A 26,655-nucleotide genomic window follows, 5' to 3' on the forward strand; every position below is an offset into this window, starting at 1 on the left:
TAATTTAAACATAAGTCACTTCCGGTTTGGCAGTGATCGTAACAGCAAAGATGCCAGGGTTTCTTTCCCCCGTTCTTTTTCTCCTTCACGGTACGGGTTCGAGCCTGCCTTCTTACTTCCACTTTTTTTTTTTTTTTCAACATACACATCCAAACACCCGGGCAACGCCGAGCTGAAATGCTAGTATGTATATATAAAAGCAACCTTGTTTAACTGTGTGAGAAATAGTCTCAACCACACTACTCTGCCAATTTTTGGTCTACAGACTTGAAACATGATATATAGGGGATTTGGATCTGTGGAATATATTCGATTTGGTCAGTAAAAATAGCTGTTAAGGGGACAAAATTGAAAAAAAAAATTGGAACTTGGCAGACATATGTCAACTTAAAGTGCTATTCTATGCATGCACAAATATACATTTATTCATTTGTAACTATTTCTTATTCATCTAACGATTGCTCAAACTATAACAACTAAGGCTGAAGTGCTAAATATTTTGGTTTCAATTCTAGCTGACGGCACATGTTATTTTTATATTTTGGGTACAATATTTTTATTTTATTTTATTTTACTCACGTACACCTGTAACAAGGCATATCGTCACTTGGATGTAAGGGGCTACTATTTGGGACCATGCATAGGAAAGATTAACAAGATGTTGGTTTACATTACATTTAAACTTTTGCATATCAGAAATCAGGGAAGGGAATTTCAAAATCTAGCTGTTCGAGGGAAGAAACTATTAGAATAGAAAGCTTTATGGCATTTAGGTAACTCAACAGTGAAGGGTGAGATTTTGTTGTTAAGCGTGTTTCTTGAGGATATGTACGTCAAGGGGGCACAAATGCAACAAGTTCATCAGAGCACATTCCATTAAAATATTTGTAAAACAGGCACAGAGATGCAACATTACAGCGATGGGACAGGGGTTGGAGCTTAGTTGACAAAATGGGACCTATTAAATAGAAAACTTTTTTGAACCCTATCCAAGAGGGTGAGGCAAGTGGTAGATGCACCAGCTCAGATGTGGCAACAATATTCAGGTGTGAGTAGCCTTCTAGCTCAATAGAGGGAACTCACTTTCTTTGTAGCATGTTTTTGTTCCAGTTCATATTGCCCACAAATGTTAAGCCAAGGAGTTTGAACGAAGTACGGGGGCTAGCTCAGCTGAACATTTCTTAATTCGTATAACAAGGATGAGATCAGGCCCACACGCCTTGGAGGTGTCTAAGTTTTTTATGATATCGTGACATGGGAAGGAGTGATTTTTACAATATAATAATCAATAGAGTATTGGCTCTTTAATAATAAATATGAAATTTGCATAAATTAAAATATATTTAAGTATATTTTATAACTGGGCAACACCGGGCGGTCTTCTAATACACACGCACACACAACTACATAAGCTCACACATACATGTGTAAGTTTGTGGAGAAAAATAAAGAAGGAAGTATTTATCTTAATGATTTATACATCATTTGAAATTATTTCAAAAACTAAAAAGAATCCTTTATTGTTATCTTATTCACTATTTAAATATTATATTATGCTAACGGGGATACCCGGCATTGCTCGGGTGTGGTGAGGTGTGTATGTGTGTGTGTGTGTGTGGAGGGGGGGGGGGTAAATCAAAATAATAATAAAATAATAAGCGAACGAAAAAAATGGCATAAATAACCGTTTAAAAAATAACCCTGTTTAAATAGTTTAACTTTAAATATCGGAAAAAAAAAATTCTGATGTTGGCGCGAACGTGCAACCTTAGACAATGACACTGTCACTATAATCACTGGTCTACAACTGCATCAGCGAAGTAACGTTGTTTTTTTTCTATTTAAACTAATTCAAGAAAGAACTTTTTTCTGCGCATACGTGTTTAGCTAAATTGTCATGAAAGAACTATTTTTTGCTACCCTCCCTCATTGCAAACGTGTATTTCTACAAGAAATAATGGACCTTTTTTTTCCCAATCTTAACATATTATTTGACCAAGACATCTATTTATCATTGCAAAATATTTGATACTGGATTATTTTTCAAGAACCAAATAAACATATTTTGCTTTTTATTTAAAGAAATATTTTTTGATGTAAAAAGCTTATGCCCTTTGAGGATAAAGACCTGGCTATAAATAGGTAAGTTTGGAAGTCAATTTCCTAAAAGCCATCCAACACATGCCAGCATGCAAAACAAACATTGGATTAAGGTCTACCTTTTTGTTTCATTTTATTTCAATCAAAGTTCTCAGAAATCAAGCCCCCCCCCTCTTTTCTAGGGCTAACACTTGATTTCTATATAAGATGCACAGGAATTTGAATATTCCATTAAAAGTTCCCCTTTACATCTTAAACACTGAGTTAGTAAAGAAGTTGGGAACATACTTTCCCTCTCCCCAATTAACCATTTACATATTTTATAGTATATCTTTCTTTTTCATCTCTTGGTTTTACTAGATTCTGGGACAAGAATTCATCTAGTTTGGTAGGGTGTCCAGATTCGTGCTGTTACTTGAAGTAACATCACTTGGAGAAAGTGCATCATTCTTTGTAAAAGCCAGTGTGAGTTAGCCATACCGAAGAGATCTTTTTGAGGCTGTGAATACTATGTTATTTTGAATATTTCATTTACTTGGAGGGAAAGGTATCCTCATGCCAGGATGTTCTGAAAAACCTGTGTACAGCAGAGAGATCTTAAGACACTCGAGGATAGTGTATAGTAGACATTCAAGTTCTCTCCAGCAGGTATTTAAAAAAAATAATGTCAATATGTCAATTGAAATGAGAAAAACGTGTTCCAAAATATATCATTCAAAATCAACTACTGGTGTAACCGGATCAGGCTAGCTGTAGTTACTGGCTTCTCAACCTAAAATACACCAAACACTGATGCTATTGTTTTACCTTTGCAAAACTCAATCATGTTCTGCAAAGGTAAAAACAAAAATAAAAAGTTTCCTCTACAAATCAACCAAACATCATAAATAAACATCTGAAGCATAAGGACGTTTTCCAAAATTACTGGATTCAGCATTATATAAACTGATGTTAAACCAAATATGACTTTATATCTTTCCATAATTATCAAATTTCAAGCAAAAAATTGGATAAAAAAACTGTCAATTGAAATGTGAAGATCTTCCAAATAATTCATCCAAAAACTAACTGAATTCACATTAACCAATGAGAGAGAGAGAGAGAGAGAGGGGGGGGGGGTTAGATCATATAATAGTACATAAAAACAAGAAACAATGATAAGCAAATAAACAAAAAAATGTATATAAACAAAGGAGAAGACTTTAATCTCTCTATATAGATGAGGTACATATTTGTAGGTATAGGATTCACTTTTAAATGATTAGTTATTTTTTAACACAACTGCTATGCATAAAGGTCTGAATGTCGGCACAACTTTCCATTTGAATATTCAAAGTTTCAGATTTGCATTGAATTTGATCCATAGTCATTAGAAATTAAGTAAGATTCCCTGAATTTAAATTTTTTCTTAAGACTCCTTAACCCTTTTGAGATTTTTCTAAAATCAAAATCATGTAATAAATTTTTGATAAAAATTAAAAGATGAATATATATATATATATATATATATGACACGTTTCAAGACTCCAAGCATAGTTTTGGGACACAATTGCCATTTTAGGTCAATTTTCAAAACAGATAATGTATAAGTGTTATACCATTTTTCTAAACCAAAATTTCACGAGGAATCCAATAAAATAAAAACGAATACAAAATTTTGATGGGAAACCATGTTTTCAAGCAATTCTTTCATGACGGCCGGAATCGCACTTCCCGTTTTTTTGTCCCAAGGACCGTATCCTGCAGATTGCGAAACTATTTAAGAAAATTACTCAAAACCTATCAATCATAAGTGTTAGGCCATCTTTCTTAACCAGAATTTTGTGAAGAATCCAAAAATAAGGGAGAGAATACCAGATCTTGATGAGAAATTGCCTTTTTTGGCCAGGTTATGGTAACAACCCATCCGAATTTTGGGATACTGGAAGTTTTCAACAACACATAACGAAAAGGGTTCTTAACCTCTCATTAAGACATCTTTTTATTGAAGAATGATGGGTAATGGATACATAAGATTCCCAGTTTAAGTTTAGAAATGTCTGAAATGAACAGAAGACAACATAACAAGAGTATACTAGTACTGATGCAAAAATCTGTTATCAAAAGGAAGATAGTTTAAGACCAAGTGCTCGGTTGTACAGTTCCATAATGTTTTTGGAGCGAGCAGCTCGTTTTGCATCCAACAGATTTTCCCCCAGCTCATCAATATGTTTCGCACTCACAGGGCTGTACTTTTCCTCCCCTAACCATTTCACAATTAGTTTTTCTCCGAGTTTTGAAAATTTACACCGATTTTCCTCCGGTACCTCTGCTTAGACTGCAAATTTTAGCGGGGTACCAAGTGTTATCGTACAACGCCCAAACGATTTCCCCTGGAGCATGATCATTGTCACACTGTCCCTCCTCATCCTCGCTTTCAAACTCTGATTCATCGTCAGTGTGGCCATTGTCGTCGTCATCATGAATGCGATCGTTTTCATCATCGCTGTCATCGTCATCATCATTCTGCTCATCTATTTCGATGTATTGAATAGACTTTGGTTTTGTTACCTTCATGTTAAGGGGAGGATTTTTCACACCTGCTCCACGTGAAAACCTTCTTTTCAGTTCACCCATAACACTTGAATAATTCATGAGGGTATTCCTTGACTTCAAACAATACGATGGAGCTGTGAAATGTTACTTCTATACATCCAACCTATACTGCCTACCATGACATATAAATCATTCACAAAGGAAACCCTCAAAGCAAAAATGAAGGGTGAGTCACTTAGTTTTCAACCCTGTTGGAAGGAATAGTTGTGGAAACCTATCAGAAGTGATATGACCACTTTGTTAGCACATAATTTGGTATCAACTGTGAAAAATACTGCTGGGGGATAAATTTGGAGAAAAAAAATATTACTGTAAAAAAAAATGTATGTCTTCAATTTGGCCAAAACTCAAAAATTCCTGATATACAAGTTGTTCAGATTGATATTAGTGACAAGTTGTATAGAAGGGATTTTTGATTTTTCGAAAATTGAAGGCAGGTTTTTTTTTTTACAGAAAAAATTATTTTCCGCTTCACTTTTCACCCGGTCAAACAAAACGTGCAATATTTTGGGAACCGCTAGCCGGTTGCTGCTGTTCTAAAGCTTAAATGAAAGCTAACTGATCAAGGTTACTGAGAAATGACCATAGGGACAGTGTTTGCTTCGTTTGTCATCATTTTAGAGGGATCTTTGCCAAAAAGACGCATTTTTTGACCAAAATCGGGAAAAAATTGTCACAGCCTGTAATTGAGGAGAATGGGTAAAATTCGAAGAGAGTTCTATGAGCAGCGTTTTTTTTGCACAAATGCAATTTTATACTATTGTTGAACGAAAATGATTATTTACTTCCCTTAGTTTCATGTCTAAAAGTTATTTTTGGCTCTTCTTTGTGGTGAGGTAACAAAAATTGTCACTAAAATATCTCCATTTTAGGCCTTTTTTTCAGTTATATCGTTTTTTTCCGGTTGAAAACAGGTATATTAACCATATAAACCTATGATTTTCTGAAAGACAATTTAGTTTTGACTCACATATCACAAGAATAGCTTTGTAGATCATTGTGTGACTGATCAGTGATTTTTGACTTCAATTGTCCCAAAACTATGCTTGGAGACTTAAAACGTGTCATATATATATATATATATATATATATATATATATATATATATATATATATATATATATACATACAAGGTATTATATCACTGTATCTTGATTATAATCTTAACTGTTCTGTTTGAGGAATTAATTTTAAGCATCCTGGAACGGTGTATTCCTACAGTTTATAATGTCTTCTTTTATTGTAGGTGAACTCTTCCAGTCACATGTCTACCTGGATGATTTGGATGGAGGTAATAAGCAGTTAATTGTAGAGTGCGATTTAAACAAGAGAGAGAGAGAAGATAGTTCACTTGTTAAAATCAAATAATAAAATAAGGTATGTAGTAAACAACTTGAATGGGAGGAGGAAAAAGTAAATAAGAGAGAGAGAGAGAGAGAGAGAGAGAGAGAGAGAGAGAGAGAGAGAGAGAGAGAGAGAGGGAGAGAGAGAGAGACTAATAAACATTGTTTTTCCAAGAATTATTTAACAATCGCATTTGTAACAATCTGCCATAAATGGTTAAACAATTTTACTATGATAACGGTATCTTTCTGCTTTCAAAGCAAACCAGCAAATGTAACAATTCTAGATTAAAGAAAGAAAAAATAGAAAAACGTTTTCAAAAGAACTCAAAGATTGGAAACCGGATTGTCGCTTTTGATTTAATAATATAACCCAATAATCACAAAGGATTTGATCTATTATTACGCTTGCATTCAATTAGGAGTGATCTTCCTATAGAGTTATTAGTTATGCAAAAATAAACACATAATAAATAATAATAAACATATGAAACTTTTCAAAGAGCTGGAGGAGATTTGGAAGATAAAAACTATAGAAATACCAATACTATAGCGATTCCCCCCCCAAAAAAATAAAATAAAAACGAAATCAGAAACCAAAGGGATGATTGACGATACCATACAAACCCGAAAACTGATGAAAAACATGGAAAAATTTAAAAAGTGCAAAAAGCACTTCACATAATCATGATGATAACTGATCACAAGTTGCAATGTTGTAACAATGGGATCAAACACACCTAGAAATAAAGACACAGTATATTAAGATGAACTCCTATCTGGAGTAAATATAAAAGTGTACACATTTTTTGTGAAATATATATTCCTAATTCAATGAAGATGTATTATCGCCTTCACAACATATTGTAAATTTACATTGTTACCACAAAGAGAAAAGGAAAAAGTAAATATAAAAATTCACCTATATAAAACTATGAATATAAAAACATAAAATTCATGATTGGGACTGACTTTTTATAGTAACTGGAATGTAAATTTACAGTGTGTGTATAAATTCAGGTTTGAAATGTTCAAAAGTAGGGACTAATGAATATAACAAGGCTGTTAGATAGTGCTTGATAACAAGAGCAAAATATTTTTTAGTATTTTTTCGAGGCTAAAGTTACATATGGTCGCTACAAACAGCCACCTGTTTCAGTCAATAAGACTTCATCAGGTGACCCTGAACTATTCGACACTATAGAAAAAAAGAAACCGACCCTGAACCATTCGACGCTATAGAAATAAAGAAAAAGAAAAAAATGGTTCAGGGTTGCCTAACGAAGTCTTATTGACTGAAACAGATGGCTGTTTGTAGTGACCATATGTAACTGTTTAACCTCAAAAAAATATATATACTAGCTGGCCGCCTGGTGTTGCCCAATCATAGAATACGCTTAAACATGATATTTTAATTTGTGCAGCTCATGTATTATTATAGAATCAATCCTCTATTGAATATTATATGTTACGAGAAATAATTTACCTGGTGGACTAATTCACAAAAAAAAAAAAAAATAAATAAATAAAAACATAATAATGATAATGTTATTGAAAGAGGTGGAGAGTACTGGAAACCTGCGGAGACTTGTTATCACTCCGCTTCCAGGAGACACCACAGGCTGTTTTCAGGGAGAGATCTCTGAACACCTGTGTGAAAACTCCTTGTGAGCCAATAATAATAATAATAATAATAATAATAATAATGTTGTTCATCAAATTCCATCTGTTTTTGTTTACAATATCATGTCAGCTGATATTTTGGCTTGACGATGAATGCCCTGGAAAAATCACTTCTGATTAATGTTTAGTTTAAAAATATGTAAACAAAGAAATGATTTTCAGCGATTCTAAATGGTACCTTTTCTTTCATCAACTCATTAATAATAAAAAATTAAAATTAAATGGTGAGGTACAGCCGGACTTGAACAGGGGATCGATCTGTAGTCGAATACTCTACCACTCAACTATATCTCCAGATGACAATAAATCTTTTTTTTAAAAAGAAATGATTTGCTGAGATTTTATTATTTTCCTTGGACGGAATAATGTAAAATATTCCTCTGTAAAAATTTTTGTTTTATCTATAAGAGAGAAAAGACTATTTTTAAGATCGGATTTATTTCCTAGCATTGACAAATCTTACAAGAGGTAGGTGACAGGTGTGAAAAAAAACACTGGATATTTTAAGAGGCTTGGTGCAGAATTCAATTAGATATAACTGAATTAGTGAAATTGAAGAATTTCATGTCTTCCACATTTTGGCACTATGTTCTTTGATTTTTGAGTTTTCATGCCTGTGAAATTGTTGAAAAAGAATTTTTAAAAGATATAAAACAAAGTCGGAACTTTTGATCACACACAAAGGACTTTTTGACACAAAAAATGAATACTTTGGAAGAAGGTGAAATAATTTCAGGTACAAATTACCATCATGATATGTCTATATGTAATGCACGATCATTCTCTTCAAAGCATTTTATCTGGTTAGCACCAACCACTGTGATATCAGCAGAAAAACAAAACTCAATGGAATGGCCTTCTATTTACAAAGACCATTTCAGATATATTCAGTTCAGATATATATATTATGGACAGGAAGTAAATATATATACTGAATTCAATGGAATGGTCTTCTTCACTGTTTGAGCATCTATGGCAATTTTTATCTTAAAAAATAGCATATTTCTAGAGAGAATGATGCTCAAACATGTTTCTGTTGTGAACAAATTCAAAACACATTTTAGCTAGAATTTCAAAGAATGTATTAGTACAGCCTTCCAGCAAATGATGTGTATTTTTTAAATTTTTACATCTATGTTCCTTCCTTATTGATTTCTGACATTTTTTTTTTTTTTTTTTACAAAGGCATCACCACATTATCAAGGCCCAGAGGCCACTCAAGGATAAGGGTTAAAGAGTGTACAGTAGAAGTTGGTCAATATAGTAATCATTAGTAATGAAAATTTGGTAAATTTAATAACTTATATGGAACGGCTCATCAAGAACTTATTTACTTTAGACTTGAACAAAACCATATTGTAGTCAGCCGGAAAGCAGGAAAACGGAAGACAATTCCACAGGCGTGCAGTTCTAAGAAAGAAGCTTTGTTCATGGAATCTACGTTTAGGTTTAGGCACAGATAAAGAGTGGGGGAAATTATTGATAGTGTTTACAGCTAGACGAGTGTTTCTTGTGAAAGTTTGGCGAGGGGGGACCATAGATTGAAGCTCAGTTGAACACTTTCCATGAAAATAACGATACATCAGAGACAAACTCGCAACATCTCTTCTGTGAGATAGAGGTTGCAAGGAGGAGAAAAGGACATCTCCTACGAGGCTACGAAGTCTATTTTGAACTCTATCAAGGCAGGACAAGTTCTTTCTAGCAGCTCCTGCCCAGATGTGGCAACAGTATTCCATCCTTGGACGTACCTGGCTCTTATATAGATAGAGAATAGCATCAGCAGTGAGATATCTACTGGATCGATAGAAAGATCCCACCATTTTTCCAGCGGCCTTGGCAACAGATTTGATATACGTGTTCCATTTAAGATCAGGAGTAATGGTCAAGCCCAGAAGCTTGTCAAAACTTGAGGCCTCCTGAAGACGAGAGCCATTCATTTCAATTGATGACAAATGTGGATTAGAATGTTGATGATGTAAAGAGAGAAGCTTGGTTTTAGATGCATTAAAAGTAACCAGCCACTCCTTTCCCCATTGTACTACGTGCTCAAGATCAGAGGAGAGAGAATTGGAGAGAACTTGCTCGTTTACTGTCTTAGATGTGGTACCATAAATGGTAGTGTCGTCAGCATAAATGTCTACAAATGATGTAAGGATATGATTTGGAAGATCATTAATGTAGATCAGGAAAAGAGTTGGGCCCAGGATGGATCCCTGAGGGACACCGGCATTAATATTGTGAGCTTCTGATTTTTGCCCCTCAACTACTACTCTTATGAATCTATCAGAAAGAAATGATTTAATAATTGAGAAGACTTTTCCAGCTATACCATAGCTAGCGATCTTATGAAGTAAACCTTTATGCCATACCCTATCAAAGGCTTTAGATATGTCAAGAGCAATTGCCCTAGAAAGATTGCCACCGTCGAGAGATTTGCTAATCCTATGCGATATAACTGTAAGGACATCTGCTGTAGATCTAGCAGAACGGAAACCATATTGAGTGTCACTAAGAAGGTTATTTTTGTTGAGATGTTTGATTACTTCTGTATTTAATACAGATTCTAGCAACTTACTCATGACGCACAGGAGACTTATTGGCCTGTACTGAGAGGGGGATGAGCGATCACCTGAATTCTTAAATACAGGGCATACTGATGAGATTTTCCAGGGAGATGGGAAACTATTCTCCTTAAGACAACGTTTAAACAGTTTTGTAAGTATGGGCGCTAGTTCAGGTTGAAGTTTTTTGAGTACTATAATTGGAATACCATCAGGGCCAGTTGCTTTACTGGAATCAAGGTTTTTGATTAGTTTGGCAACATCACGTACAGATATACGTATATCACATAGCGTGTTTTCTGATACAAGAGGAAATATTGGGGGTTGGCGGTCTTGGTCGCAAAGGGTAGAATTAGCTGCAAAGTTCTTGACAAAGAGTTTGGCTTTGTCTGATGCTGACGAGATTACCTCAGATCCATTGATAATAGTTGGGATGGAGCACACGCTTCTGTTCAGGATTCTGTTTGCTATTTGCCAAAACTGGTGGGAACCAAGCCGCTGCTCAGCTACTTTGGACTTAATAGATTGAGCATACAACTCTCTTGCGTTCCTTATTACTTTCTTACAATGGTTGCTGGCAGTCCTGAAAACGGCTTTAGTTTCCATACATCTATTACGTTTGAAGCAGTGGAAAAAGTGATTTCTGTGCGCAATGGCAGTAGCACATTCTGGAGAGAACCATGGCTGGCTGTTAGGTTTTTGCTGAAACTTTTTAGAGGGTATGAAATGGTCAATACCTACAATTAACCATTCAGTTAGGTCTAATACTATAGAGGACACATCCTTTTTAAACATGGAATGCAGAGGTAGATCAGATATAAATGTACGGAAGCTATCCCAGTCAGCCTTAGTGTATCGATATACTGTACGATGAAGAGGTACGTCTGGGGACTTATTACATTTCATTTTTATCTTAATTGATACAACAGAGTGGTCGGAAGATCCAAGAGGCGACAGAACAGAAACTGAACATAGTTCAGGGCAAGTTGTGAGAAAAAGGTCTGGTAGGCTCGCATACTGGCCGTCATTATCGGGCACACGGGTAGGTTCCTGAACAATCTGAGTGAGGTCATAGGCAATGGAGAAATCATGACAGAACCTCCCCTCATCATCGGTCTTGTTTGAGTGGGTCAACCATTCGACGTTGTGAACATTGAAGTCTCCACATACGTGAATGTTAGCTGAAGGATAAGTAGAAAGGACTTGGTCAATTTTCTCAGATATGCTTTGAAAGATAGTAACTCCGCTGTTGTGGGGGCGATAGAGAGTAAATATAAATGCAGTAGTGTGAGCTAAAGCAACCCGGAAGCACATATAAGGTAAGTTAGGATCTTCCCTGGAGATGTCCCTCCCACATGGAAAGCTATCTTTAATATAGGCACATATTCCATGCCCATGGCGATCTTGGGGGTCAGATTTAGAAGTTAAGTTAGAGTATCCTGTAATTGCAAACTCATCAAGGGAAATAGCCTGTCCAATGCCAGTTTCACTTAAAAATAAAAGGTCTGGTTTAGTCTCCTGTAATTGGGTTTCAACCTCTGGAAGGTTAGAACGTAGACCCCTGATGTTGGAGAAGGAGACATGGTAGTAGGGGTCTACGTTGGAAGTTGGAGAACCGGGTTTAATCGTGTATTTTTTCTTGAAACTTGTCATGATGAAATTTTGGAATTTGTGGACTAGGTCGACAGATTTACTTAGAGCAGGACAGAGAGGGGAAACTAAGAGAGAAAAAGAAACGAAGAATTTTTTTTTTTTTTTTTTTTGTACCACATGATAAGGTAAAGCCGTAACAATTACCCACTAGTATGGGATCGAGAGGCCCCACCAGAAGTTACTGCATGGTCCAGATTCCATTCACCAAATGGCAATACAGCAGCCCCAGTACTTTGCACCTGCTGATAGGACAGCCTCCTTAGTGGTTAATCCAAGGTTCGGGTCCCTGACTATCAGGCGGATAACGTCAGCCCAGACAAAACGTTTACCTCCAGCACCCTTACTAGTGACATGGCTACAAGGATAGACATAGAAACAGAAAATTTCCACCAACTCTGCCAACTGTTCGCGCAAAAATACTGCCAACCTAGAAAACAGCTTTTTCTTCTCCCTTTGTCAGAAAAATCACTCATTTAAAAATGAGGACTGAGGGACAAATAAGAAGAAGCGAGAGTAACAGGAGCTGCCGATAACGCATCCACAATGCGTTTTCTACTCTCCATTAAAAAAAAAAAAATAAAATAAAAAATAAAAAATAAAAAAATAACTATTAAGTATTGTACTTAAGTCCAACGGACCTGTTTAAGGGAAAGTATGGTGATAGATTCCCCTCCCACGAACTAAAAATGAGTACAATTAGGTAATCTATTTTTGCAATCAACTCGGTAGATAAATAAACATTTATGGACGAGAAAAAAAAAAAAAAAAAAAAAAAAAAAAAAAATTAAAGCTAGCATTTAATACAACAGAAATACATAAATTAAATACTGAAATAAAATGTAGTTATTAATATTTGAATCTTAAAATAAAAAGTGCGAATTAATAGAGAAAATCACTTATCACAACAACGCATTCCGTCTCCAAACTAGTGAAGAATTTAACTTTTAATAGCGTTCAGAAGATTTTTTTTTTAAATTAACCGTTAAGAGAAAGCGTGATTTTATTCTGAACTTTAACTAATCACGTTTTAAGCAACTTATGATATAAAACAAAATCGGATACCGTTTCACTGTTTACCTGTTTAATATTTAGATAAGGAAGATAGATCAGTTTGCATTGTAAGCTTGACATGAATCGACCTCTAGTAACTGATCAATATTAAACTAACATAGCAAATTAAAATCAGTCTGTGATTTTGCTAAACATTAAACAAGTTTTTTCAAAAAAGATTTTATAATCTTAAAAGTTGTTGTTGAATCAAGAGTACTGTAAAAAACATGTTTAGGTGATTTTCAGCATAAAATTTGTTAAAAACTCGTCCACCCATGTAAAATTCACATCCTAAACATTACAAAATTGTCAAGCAGAAGTAAATGGTTTTCATGTTAGTTGTATTTAGCATAATTTCACATAGTTATAAAATTATAATTACATTTTCATTAACTCATTAAACATGACAGTTTAATTTTGTGAGATATACATTTCAATATTTTCAAAGAAGATATGGCACCGAATGTGGGGGTCAGATGTGTTGGTACTGTGGACACCACAACTCTTTCACAAGTTGTTTGTTAGAAATAAACATTAAAGCAGTATACACTTTGTAATATTCAAAAACAAAAGACAGTTTTCTGTGCTTTTTCTTCTTCTCTTTCTTTTTGTCTGGTCAACTATGTTCGATTGTTTCTGTAGAAAATTCAAAACACATGTTACGTTGAACTACTGCGAATCGACTGTTTTAAAATGGAAATAAATTGTTAGTTGTCGCACTATTTTCAACCAATTATGAGGGAAACATTTAAGGAAAAAATAGTTAGAAATATCTACTTGTGCAAATAACGCCACCACTACCATCACCACCACCATCACACACACAAGTGTATTTTTCTGATAATTCAGAATGATTCCAGAAGATTCTGTTAGATTCCATGAGATTCAAAATGATTCTGAAAGATTTCTAGAGATTTTTAAAGATTCCATGCAAAGTCACACAAGAAAGATTCCTGAGCTTGACAAGATATACCTGAAAAGGGTTAACGGTTACATCAACCGAAACGTTGTAAGAATAACATTCAAGATGTGAACAGTATTTTAAATAATCCAAATGATACAAATAAATTTAGAAAGGTAAACTTATCTAAGCTAGAAGACCAAGCATGATAATATCAAAGAAAAAAAACTGACAAATAGATTTACAGTGTTGGTGTTGATCACATGGTAAAGCTGGAGACATAAAAACTAGATAAATACCTGGAACTTGCTAGAGTTGAAAGCCCCATGGAGCATGAAAATTATGGTAATACTAATAATTGTGAGAGCACGAGGAAGGTCCACAAAAATCTGAAAAAATAAACTAGGAGAAATTGTAATCAGAGAGAAGCTTAACACCACACAAACAATGTCACTGGTGAAAACCGTTGGTATATTAAGAATCTTCAACCGATATAACCAGGTGACAGTAACCAACGACAGGTATGTTAAAATAAAATGGTACCGAAGAAAAACACAAATCAAAAGGACAGAGAATGTTAAGAATGTGTTTTATCCTTGTAAGGATCCTAATGAATCTTTACGAGGATGAAACACAGAAAATTCTGTGTAGCTTAATTGCCATATACATTTTCATAAATTACTACTTGGATTGAATGCATTGAACACTGTTGAAGTAAATACTGAAAATCTATATGTAAAATACTACATCTCCTTATAAAATTTTAAACCAACCAAGATAACCAACAACAGATATGCTGAAATCAAATGATGCTGGAGCAAAACAAATCAAAATGATAAAGAATGCTAATGAATGACACTGGGGAAGTGAGAAGATGGCTAAAATGTGACAATAATGTAAAACAAAAATGAGTATCAATTGACAAAATCACAAAATATCCAATGCCAAGGAGATGTGCCAAACTGAAGAAGTCAGAAGTATGTTTTGTCTTTCAAGGAATAAAAAAAAACGTTTGTTAATCTGAAATGGCCGATTCTGGATGAAACATTTCTTGTATCTCGTAATTTACATCAGAAAATAAATAGTTGCATATAAAAAAGAAATGATTCAAAGTTAAAAAAATGATGTAAATAAAAAATAATCTATTAAAAACAGACAGAAAAAGACACAGAATAATGAATGAAGGAAAAGTAATAAAACAAAGATATATAATATGAATTAAAAATCTTGTTCTTAAAAATTTATTTAAATTTTCAAAAAAACAAACTTGTAAGGACGGTATATACAATTTATATATATATATATATATATATATATATATATATATATATATATATATATATAGATAGATAGATAGATAAATAGATGTTATTTGTTTTTGCAATATGTTTTGAATGAATTCAATTATTTACGAAAGTGAATTTTTACCTAAATGCGAGTTGAAAATAATTTTCCCTTTAACCAATTTGGTACACCCCATATGGTGAGCGGCATATATATTGTTTTTAAAATATACTATATAACACCTGATGATGATTCATGGACGAATTGAAAGCGCTCGTGACAGCAAAAACTATGGAAAACTTTTATTAATATTTTTGATTTTGATACAAAAAAGATTATACAGAAAATCAAATAATTAAAAAAAGAATCATAAAGCAAAGTGTCTCTGTTGCCTTTAATAATATTTGCTTGAATGAAAAAATGCTGTCTAAATAGACCTATATATATATATATATATATACTACCAGGCTGCCCAGTCTTACCCAGTCGTAAAATATGCTTTAATATGATATTTTTATTTATGCAAATTTTATATTTATCATTATAGAATCAATACTCTATTGATTATTATATTGTACCCAATATATAGTAGTGATTTCAAAAGTTAAAAAATCGTATGACTTGGGTGTCATCAGCTAGAATTGAAACTCATTTAACACTATCAGTATTCACTACCATATGACCTAAAAACACACGGATATCAGAACTTAAAAAATTAATGTAGTTAAACATATAAATGTATATTTGCGCATGCATGGAGGATACAAATTAAGTCAACTTATGCTTACCAAGTTCCATTTTTTCAATTTTGACCTCTTAATAGAATTTGTTCCACAGACTCAAATACTCCATATATCAAGTTTTAAGTCTGTAGACCAAAAATTGACAGAGTAGTTTGATAGACACCGTTCCACACACAGACAAGGATATATATATATATATATATATATATATATATATATATATATATATATATATATATATATATATTGATAGAGAAATAGAAACAGAGAGAAGGGAGACCTGTTTAAAATAAATTTGACATTTTTGGAAAGAGAAAAAACATCATATCTTGGCCAATAATTGATGTATTCTCTCTTTTATCGAATTATAGTTCACTAAAAGAATCTTTTACTATAGCGTCCAAACAAGCCCTGAATCTGGAGCATGTGATCTTCACGATGTCCTTCGGGAGAACACAAGTTTAATTATGACATCAGCTCATCCTTGGTATTGCAAGCAGTATGGTTGGTGTCTTTCTCAACTACACCCCACACTGGTGACATTATGGAAGTTCTTAGACAATCACGGATGGATTTTCCTTTTAAGCATAATATGAAGCTGAATCGCATATGGTATTCCTGCAGCCATCCTCTACACCCATCATTCAACAACAGTGGACAGCAACTCAATACAGCCATTTGAATTGAGTCTGAGCTTGTTTTTAAAGCTGTTGGGTGGCATGATATAGTTGTCACTGGAAATATATTAAAAAACCATCATAGTTTGAAGAAACATGTTCTTCATGATGCCCAAAACTTTGTGCAAACTCTATGCTATCCACCTTTTCTTCTGAATATTATGCAACTTGTTCGGCCAGAACTTTTTTTTAGACATGACTGGGTGTTTGACTTTATTGAGAATTTTCTTAGCTTTCATTTAGGCTTTGGCAGTGAATAGTTGGCCCTTGCAACTCTTATATGAGCAGTACCAAAGATCCTCATTCAATGCTTTCTTCATAGTCACCCATCTCTCTTACCAAGGTCCACATTGCCTTGTTTGGATATTGTGGCACAATTTTTAGCAGTTTCTTCACAAATTTCATCATGCAAATATAGTCAGAATGCCTGTTATGATCACTCCTGGTAGTCAATGTTTGCACATCTCCATCAGAATTCATCTGCTCAAATAGCATGGCTTTAAGGAGCACAAAGATTTTTTTAATCTGCTGCAAATCATTGTGATCAAGTCATTCTCTTCCAATATTTCAAGCCTATCCAGTCGCGCACTCTCTCCAGCTCTCAAACACACTAATACTACATAAATACACCTATCTGTTGCTCTTTATCTTAAATACTTCAAATAGTTCTGAAATAAAAGAATATAAAAAATTATCCTGAACACACACTCTCTCTCGGTGTCCCTAATAAAGACGAAGAAGAAAAATGGAAAATTCCCTGTAAAATGAACGAGAAAATAGTATTTATTTCGCAATCCATACAAAATATGGCATATTTCCTATGGATTATTTTTCTATATCATCCATATTTGAATAGGAATATCCATATTTTAAATAAATATTTTAAATAAATAGGAATATGTGAAAAACAAAATGCTTTTAATCAACAAAATAGAAAAGGGGAAAAATAAAAGGTCGGGAAGGAAAAATAAGAAACAAGAAGAGGGATTCTTTTTCATTGAGTGATACGATGGTAGTGGTCACTCTAGCCGAATCATCATCATCATCATACAACTGACGATGCTTCCATTGTTTATGTCAAAGCAAAAGGGGGAGAAAGTGGATAAACGTCATCATCAGCAACAGTATCTGTAGAGAAGAAGGAGAAGCCATCATCACCACCGCCAACTGTTGATTCCACCCCCGCCCGCCCTTTTTTATGTTTTAACACGATTTTTATTTATTCATTTATTTTTATTTATTTTTTTTTTCACCTTTTTCCTATTAAAAAACAGATTCGATAAATATGAACGGGTGCGGTTTCTAGCACAACCGCGAAACGAAATAGCAATGCCGACCGACCAGCTTAAAAAAGCTTCTTCTAAGACAACACCCACACATATGGAAAGCGAAACGGGACAGAGATAGGGAGAGGAAGAGGACGAGAGGGATGCTAATCAGTCAGATTGACAAGGAGAGAGCGAGAGAGAGAGAGATGGAAGGGAGAGAAGAAGAGGAACGTAACAGCTGATTCAATTCCTGACACTGAGTGAGTCGCACTCACTCACTTTTTCTTTTCCTCCAGGTCGGAGGTCAACAAAACCATTGTAATTTTACACAGCACGAATCAATATATATATATATACATATATATATATATATATATATATATATATATATATATATATATATATATATATATATATATACACACACACACACACCAGTTCTTGTCGGAACCATCCACGTAAAAATGCGGTACATTTGTTACCAATTCTTTTAACAGGCTAAAAAAGACCAATAATCAATCATCGCATTTTAATCAATCGCTTGCGTTTATACACTCCCAAATGCAAAGTCCATTTTTGTATTATTTTTAATTTAATAACTTTAAAAATAATTTCATGGTACGAAATGATATAAAAAGAAAAGAATTAATTGGTTGTGCTGAATGTGCTCTCTCTCTCTCTCTCTCACACACACACACACACACACACACACACTTAGTTAAGACCTCGTTGACGACGGACAATAAAAAGAACCTGATTGAGAAGCGGGCGCAGACATTTTTTTTCTTTTTTAAAATAAAAATTATTTGGTTAAAATACAGACAAAAAATGCTAACGATAGAAATGTTACGAATAGACGAGACATGGCTTTTCTAATACAACTCATAGTTGTTTGATGGAGGAAGGTGAACACTGAACGATATGTGTGCGTGTGCAATATGAACCTTAACGACGGTCAAGCCAAGTATAAAGCTGTGTGAGAGGTTTGTCTTTGTATCGAAGGAGAAAGAACGGGTGATGAGGGGAGAGATGAATTGCAGTGGTCATAAAAACAAAGCTAAAATAAATGTGACACACCTCCGTTCTATATTGTCATTAATCAATTATTATTATCGACATAAATTATTATTTTTAAGGAATTACCGGTGGGGGTGGGGAATTAGTCAAAAACTATTTTAGTCATTTGTGATGTATTTGAATTTTTTTACAAATAATATTTAAAATAATGAATTTGGTTGAATAATTCGCGGTAACGATTTTGAACTTAGCACGTTATAATCGGAGCGGAAGCGAGTAAACTGCTTCCACCTGTTTACTTAGTTTAAAATGGCTGCAAATATTATTTAATCCAATTCTCTATTTACGGTAAAGTAAATTGGCTTTAAAACGACTTTTAAATATTAACGCAAATAGATCACAAGTGAGTAAGTTATATAAATTGTTTTTGAACATCGGTATTTCCTTTGAAATAATTTGTTGGCAATTTCATTCAATAGTTTTAAAGCAATAAGTTTCGTTGCTAAGTTTGGTGCTTGTTAAGATGGAGTCGAGTCGATAGATCGATTTTTTAAAATATGTTGTTTTAATCAAAAACAATATTACATACTTAATTGTCATGCCGAAAATCGTAATATATCCAAAAATTACGGAAAGTAAGCATCCTAAGTTTATCAAGAAAGAAAAAAGAAAAAAAGTTGGAAAAAAAAAAAAGTTCGGCCAAAAACAAAGTGCAACACGAATAACGTGTGGTCAGAAGAATGAAACAAAAAAAAAGGTATTTTTTACAATAGCCAACAAAACAAAAAAAGTGTAAAAAATAAAAATAAATATACAACAAATAAATGTTAAGGCAAGTTACTCTTTTAGCTACATGGATACGTTTTTTGTTTTAACTTATTTTAAAGCGTGTGTTTACTTTGAAAGAAAAGTGTCAAGTTTGTTGATTTAGAACAAAAAAAATGGCGATCTTGTTACATCCATATCGATCCTCCATAATCTCTCAAAAATTGACATTTAAACAAAATACTGGCAGAACATTACATTTTCGCACGATTGGTGACATTTATTGGATGAGTTTCTGTCAGTATTTTGTTTAATTTTTGAGAAATTATCGAGGGTTGACATGGATGTAACAAAACCGCTACTTTTTTGTTCTAACTCAACAGACTTCACTTCCCTTTACTTTTCTTTCTACGCAAATGAACAATTTACAATAAGTTAAAACAACAACAATAAAAAATTAACCACGTAGGTAAAAGAGTAAATTATCTTGCTTTCGGTAACATTTATTGGATATATATATATATATATATATATATATATATATATATATATATATATATATATATATATTTCCTGACTATTGTAAAAAAAAAAAAAAATGCCCTAAAATGATTATGATTTTTCGACATTCTTCAAAAGAAATATCATCCCCTCCCGGATCATGAGGAGAAAGGGTAAATAAAGAGGATATCATATTTTCCCTAGCAATAGCATTACTAGCCTCTGTCCTCCTTCAATAACTGGTTATTTACCTGCTCCCTCCCACCCACTTCAATAAGGTTAGAAATAAGGTCAGTTTATAATGGATCAATCAAGAGGGCACTTTGGATGACTTGATTAAACTCGTCGGCATTCCTCGGTAGGGATGCCTCAGACGAAACCCAATCGACCCACCTGACGAAAGGCAATGTCCTGTGAAAGAACGGAAAACTGTCATGAAATGCTGAGGAAATAATTTCTTTGAGAGATAGTTGTCATCAACCTTCATTAAATCTAGACTGACAATTTCGACGAAAGAGACGGGGGCTTCGGTCATTTTCCAGTATAACCAACAAAATGAAAAAGTGGTCAAAATTTTTTGTTTGATTTGTTAATAGAAACACACCAAATAAATGTAATGTTACTAGTATTTTGTTTAATTTTCGATTTTTGAACGATTATCGAGACTTCCCAGATAACCGTCTGACAGCTATATTTTTTTCTTGTTCTAATTTAACACCCGACAGCCCGACACTACTTATGTTTCAAAGTATATAAAATACTTTAAAATAACTTAAAATGCACACAAATAAGTAGAAGAGTAACTTGAATTACTTCTTTATATATATATATATATATATATATATATATATATATATATATATATATAGTCATCCACATACAGTACTGTTTCGCTGTTTCACAGCTCATCAGTGCGGCTAGACAGGCAACTACCTCAAGCCAGGATTGAAACCAGACCGTTTATACGGCAGTCAGTGTGTGTGTGTGTGTGTGTGTGTGTATATATATATATATATATATATATATATATATATATATATATATAAAAAAAAAAAAAAAAAAAAAAAAAACATAAACACTTTTTCGTTTTGTTGGCTATAATGCCCGGTTTCCTAGCAAAACAAACTTAAACTCTATTATTTTTTTAACCCAATAACGACTGCATTATTCAATTGCATTTAATTTTTCTTGTTCGATTTTCTTGGAAATAATGCGGCAAGAGGATGAAAACAAGGTGTTTCATAAGAAGGCAAGACGAAAAGATGTTAGGATCTTTTAATCAAACCAGATGGCCAGTGCTTTTTATTTTTTTAATTTTTTTTACAAAATGCCCGTGACAATATGTAGCATCGGGGTCAGTATGAAAATCGAAACCGATCAGTCATCCATGTTTCAAAAATCAGTACATTTCTTTTTCAGAAACAGTCAAGTCACAACAGAGAAAAAAGTTAAATTGTTACGGTGCTAATGCACTTACTGATCCGCGCTATTTTTTTTTAAATCGTATTCCCAAGTTTAATTAAAGTTTTATGATATGTTTTTTTTTTATTCAGTTGTAAGGTTAAAGTACAGAATAGGTACAAAACACCCTCCCCATGTTAAGAATGACTTTTTAAATAATAACGTTATTATTTCAGCACGGATCAATAAGTGTGCATGATGAATACCTGTTTTACATATCGTATTTATTTTCGAATTATGACATTGGCTGGGTGTCCCTATTTCATGTCTCCTCGCGAGGGCAGAGTTAAATGGAAGGTCGGTTTTTAATGTAGGGGAAAATCTAGCTACTAATAAAGTGCACTCTAGATTGGGACAAAAATTAAATTTACCTCAGTTTAGAAGGATTTCCACTTTATTCGAGGACAAAAAGTGTATTATCAAGACATTACTATACTTTGCTCTAAATGGCCAAGAAACTATTGTCTGGGAGTCTTTTTACTTTTATTTTTATCAAAGATTTTGAAAGTTATATTTAATTATTACCGTTTTGTCGGTAAATCATTAATTAAATCCCAAAACTATAACTAATGCTTTGTTAAAATGTTTTAATTTCTATTAGAAAATAATTTGGAGAAATGGGAAAAATGGCCGACAGACGGCCTTTGGGAAGTCTCGATAATTGTTCAAAAATCGAAAATGAAACAAAATACTGGTAGAACATTACATTTTCGCACGATTGATGACATTTTTAATACATAAAACTTTGCGAATAATTTCAAAACCGACTTAAATGACTTTCTATTCAGCAATGTAAATGTTTTTAAATTCATTTCTTCTCTTTTTCTTATTTTTGTTGACTATTAACACAGGTAAAGAATTGTTTACGGTGAAACAGAAATGCATTGTGGTGGATTTAATTTCGTAATCAAATTATTAAACTAGAATTTTAAAAACCGCGTTAAGTTCATGCTATTGCATGTTTGATATCAATAAATATTCGCGATTCGGTTAATAATAAATCAAAACTAATAATCTGCACATGCACATCCCGTAGAGACGAGATACACACACAGGAATTGGTCAGAATTTTATTAATGGAAATTAAAAGTGGAAGAAAGAAATGAAAAGAAAATTACCACCATTTTTTTTTTTTTCATTCAAGAATTTTCTTTTCTTTTTTTTCTGACTTATAAAGGATTATTTTGTCCCATGAATTTTGTCCTCATAAGCAAAACTTTTAATTCATTCATTTCGGGAAATTTATTTCTTAAAACAAAATAAAAAGACAAGGATAGCTGCCGTTTCTAAATCAATCCATGACATTCTTATTCCTTGCCCCCTGAGATATATCCCCCCAATCTCATTTTCTACAACCTGAATTATTCCCCCCACCCATCTTTTTTTTGGGGGGGGATAAACGATGCACGTCCACCATTCCTTTTGTTATGAAACAAAATAATAATAATACTAAACAATATCCCCTTGTAAAGTTTATAAATAAAATTGCACAAATCAATCAAGTCAATCGTGAATGTTAAAAATAGGTGACAAAATCGGTGACAACAATATGTTGTAAAAATCAAATCAATTCCGTAGAAATTTGATGCCAACTAAAAACAACAAAAAAATTGCTTCAAGGTTAAAAAACAATTTTTCCTATTTTGCTTTTAAAAGTGGAAATGGGTCATAAATGGATTTTAATTTTGTCAAAATATCTGGCATTTATATGTCTTTTAAAAACAACGAAATAAATGGCAGAATTTTTTGAAGGAAGATGAATGGGACTTTTTTTTGCCATCACTTTTGGAATTTAAGGCAAAAGATGGGGGGGGGGGTTCTTTCGTCATTATAAATAGAAAATACTTTTTTTACTTTTATTATGTTGATTTTTAGAAACTTTTTTTTTTCCAGGGATACTTTCTATCTTGAAAATAGAAGAAGGGCAGAGAAAGAAGGAAATGAGAGAATCTCCCTATCGTCGGTGGTTTAAGAAGAAAAGGGTGGGAAAATGATTGCGTCTCTCTCTCTCTCTCTCTCTCTCTCTCTCTCTCTCTCTCACACACACACGATAGATAGATAGATAGATAGATAAAGTCAGCACAGAAAAAAAAGAAAGAAGGGGACAATTATTGGGACGCTTTCTTCCCTTCTCTCTCTCTCTCTCTCTCATATATATATATATATATATATATATATATATATATATATAGCCACACTGAAGAGCTGTGATACAGCGGAACAGTCTATCTGTAAATGAGTCTTTCTCTCATGGTAGCTATGCAGAATACGGACCGTACTGAAATAGCCTTATTTAGAAACCCATTCATTCTTAACGTTTTGTAACTATGCTGTATTTTCACTTAACAATTTAATAAACAAAAGATACCGTAAAAATGAATTTAACTTGAAGATATTATCTGAAAAAATACATAAGTACCTCCACTCACTGGCACTACCATATATATCTTTCTTTCTTTCTTTCTTTCTTTCTCTCTCTCTCTCTCTCTCTCTCTCTCTCTCTCTCTCCTGTTATAAAAAAGAAGACCAAAAGAAGAATACTGCAGTGAAATAGTCATGGAAATCCACTTCATCCTTGGTCCATCCTGATGGATTTTTTTCTGTTGGAAAGCACCCAAATGAGGGTGGGGGAAAAAGAGGGGGCGGACTAAAAAAAAAAAAAGGAAGACGGAAAGAAGGAAGCAAATAATAATAATAATAATAATAATAGTGTCCAACAGCCAAAATCTTCTGGATTTTTGCTTAACGAATTTCTCAAACAAAAGAACAGAGAATCCTAAATTATTAAATGGTGTTCAGCAGACGAAGAATAGCATACGAAAACATCGGAGAAGGAATGGAAAGTTGTTGCTCGCCATGTTGAATTTCCGACCAAAACATCAAAAATGGCCGAGAATTTGTAAACACTCGTTTAAAATCGACAAAAACAAACGTATTTATTGAATAACATGCGATAAAATGAATTCCCAGGGGCGGAATGGAGGTACTAATATCTAAAATTATCTATTATATAAACAAAAATGACTGAGGATTTGTTTTACTAAAGCAAGAAAAACACAAATAAATGGATGAGGACGTTTCGTAGTAAAACGCAAAGGAATGAAGAAAAAAAAAATGAAATAATTTTTTATTCCAATAGTTTTCACTTTTCAAAATGACTTTTGCATGTTTTTGTTTTTTTTTAGAATAAGTTTATTATTATCGTATGTTTTTATTAATGTCATTTTTTTAACATGACAAAACGACAACACCAAATGTTTTTTTTTTCATTTATAAAAGATTTAATTTCTCTAATCAAATATTGAATCATTTCGTGGACATTTTTGTGTGAAATAAAAACTAAATATTATTAATATTTTTATCGCCTTTTCTTAATATTTACGGTTTGGCAATCTAAATAAAATCTATTTTTATCACAATGATAAAAAAAAAAATATTACTATTTTTAAAAATAAATTTTTATGATTTTTTGAAGATAAAAAACGTTATTGTTTTTTTTTTTTCATTAAAAAATTTTAAAAAATGATATCGAAAATAAATGGTTGCTTAGTTTTCTTTTTTACTTTAATAAAGTAGTTTTATTTTATGTTTTTTCTTGTTTTTGTTTTTTGTTTTTTTTGTTTTTTACCTCCTTGCATCAAGTGGCTTCATGCCTTGTCTGGGGGCCATTTCCAAAAAATAAATTGGAAGTAAAAAATTTTTTTTTTTTAGATTTTCAAGCATTTAAAAAAAATGTTTTCATTAAAATCTATTTATTATCTTCTGCTACATTATAATAACTGAAAAAAAAAAAAAGTCAATTTTTTTCTAATAAAGATCAAATAAAAACCTAAATAAAATATAAGAATCTGATATGTCTTTCTGTATTTACATGCCTGGTCAATAAGGAAGCTATGACAACTTATTGAATAATATTTATACGATTTAAATTTAAACAAGAAATTATACACACACATATACCTCCATATATATATATATATATATATATATATATATATATATATATATATATATATATATATATATTAGTTGATGCATGTTTTTAGAGAAACGCAAGTAAATATTTGTTGGTTTGTGTAGAGAGAGTGTAAACGAGAGAAAGCAACAGAAACTTAAACGGAGGGGTAAAAAGATAAAGAGTGAGAGTATGAATAAGAGAGAGACTGTGAGGGGGGAAGGACGAGAGAGAAGGAGGAAGAGAGTTATATAAGAGAAAGAGAGTGGGTAAAAATTAAAAAGAGAGGGAGAGAAAGAGATAGATAGACAGACAATACAACTAAATGATCATGGAAGAACTGTTATCCATAATGGAGTATGGAGAGAGAGCAATGGAAAACGCTACGAAAAAAAAATCTGTATTTGTGTTTAACAAAATACAAGAATTTTCCGATGAAGACAAGCGACGCGGAATGTGTTGTCATTTGTGGAAAGTAAATAAAATTTTCACCTCTATTTTGTGCCTGCTGTTGCTGATCTTCACCACTCTCACGGTCCGACATGGTGCTGCCCTTCCTCTACAGAAGCCTCCTTCTCGACCTCATGAATAATTGATGAGGTCACTGCTGCTGCTGCTGCTCGCAGTAGAACATTGCAGTAGGACTTGCAGCGGTACTGCAGTAGGACTTGCAGCGGTACTAATAAATGCAGTACCAACTGCTGATTCCGCTTCAAAAGATTCCGGCGTAGAAACGCTACTGTTGCTCTATCAATATGACCCGATCACTTACTAGTACACTCGATTAGTGCTACTGCTCACCAGAAAATTGAATCCTTTCTTTTCTTCTACTTGTAGTAATACTGAACTGACCCAAAGCCTTTGTGGTGGGGTAAATGTGGCATTTTTGTTTATTGTGCTGTGAGTGCTTCTTTTTTTTTTTTTTTTACTTGGGATTCATCACTTATCAAGGCCCGAAAGTCACTCGAGGATAAAGGTTAATGAATGTAAAGTGGTAGCGTAGTAATCGTGATTATGTAAATTGGGCAGAATTTGATTATTTATGGGAACGACTAAAAAAAACTTGTCTACATTGGATTTGAAGGCTACCATGTT

At 33.1% G+C, this 26,655-nt stretch overlaps 1 protein-coding gene across 2 annotated transcripts in view; it reads right to left on the reverse strand.

Moving 5' to 3' along the window:
• LOC145276730 (transcriptional regulator protein Pur-beta-like) overlaps positions 1–26,179 on the reverse strand; it is a 135,659-nt gene extending 109,480 nt beyond the window's left edge. For both annotated transcript variants that reach the window (XM_080127951.1, XM_080127950.1), the window contains exon 1: positions 26,053–26,179. In XM_080127951.1, coding sequence (XP_079984077.1) covers positions 26,053–26,104 — 52 coding nt within the window. In that variant the 5' untranslated portion in view covers positions 26,105–26,179. The remainder of the gene's footprint in view (positions 1–26,052) is intronic.
• Between the last annotated feature and the right edge of the window lie 476 nt (positions 26,180–26,655).

This window comes from Euprymna scolopes, chromosome 5 (assembly GCF_053919585.1).
Source record: "Euprymna scolopes isolate OS-2025 chromosome 5, ASM5391958v1, whole genome shotgun sequence".
NCBI classification, from domain to species: domain Eukaryota; kingdom Metazoa; phylum Mollusca; class Cephalopoda; order Sepiida; family Sepiolidae; genus Euprymna; species Euprymna scolopes.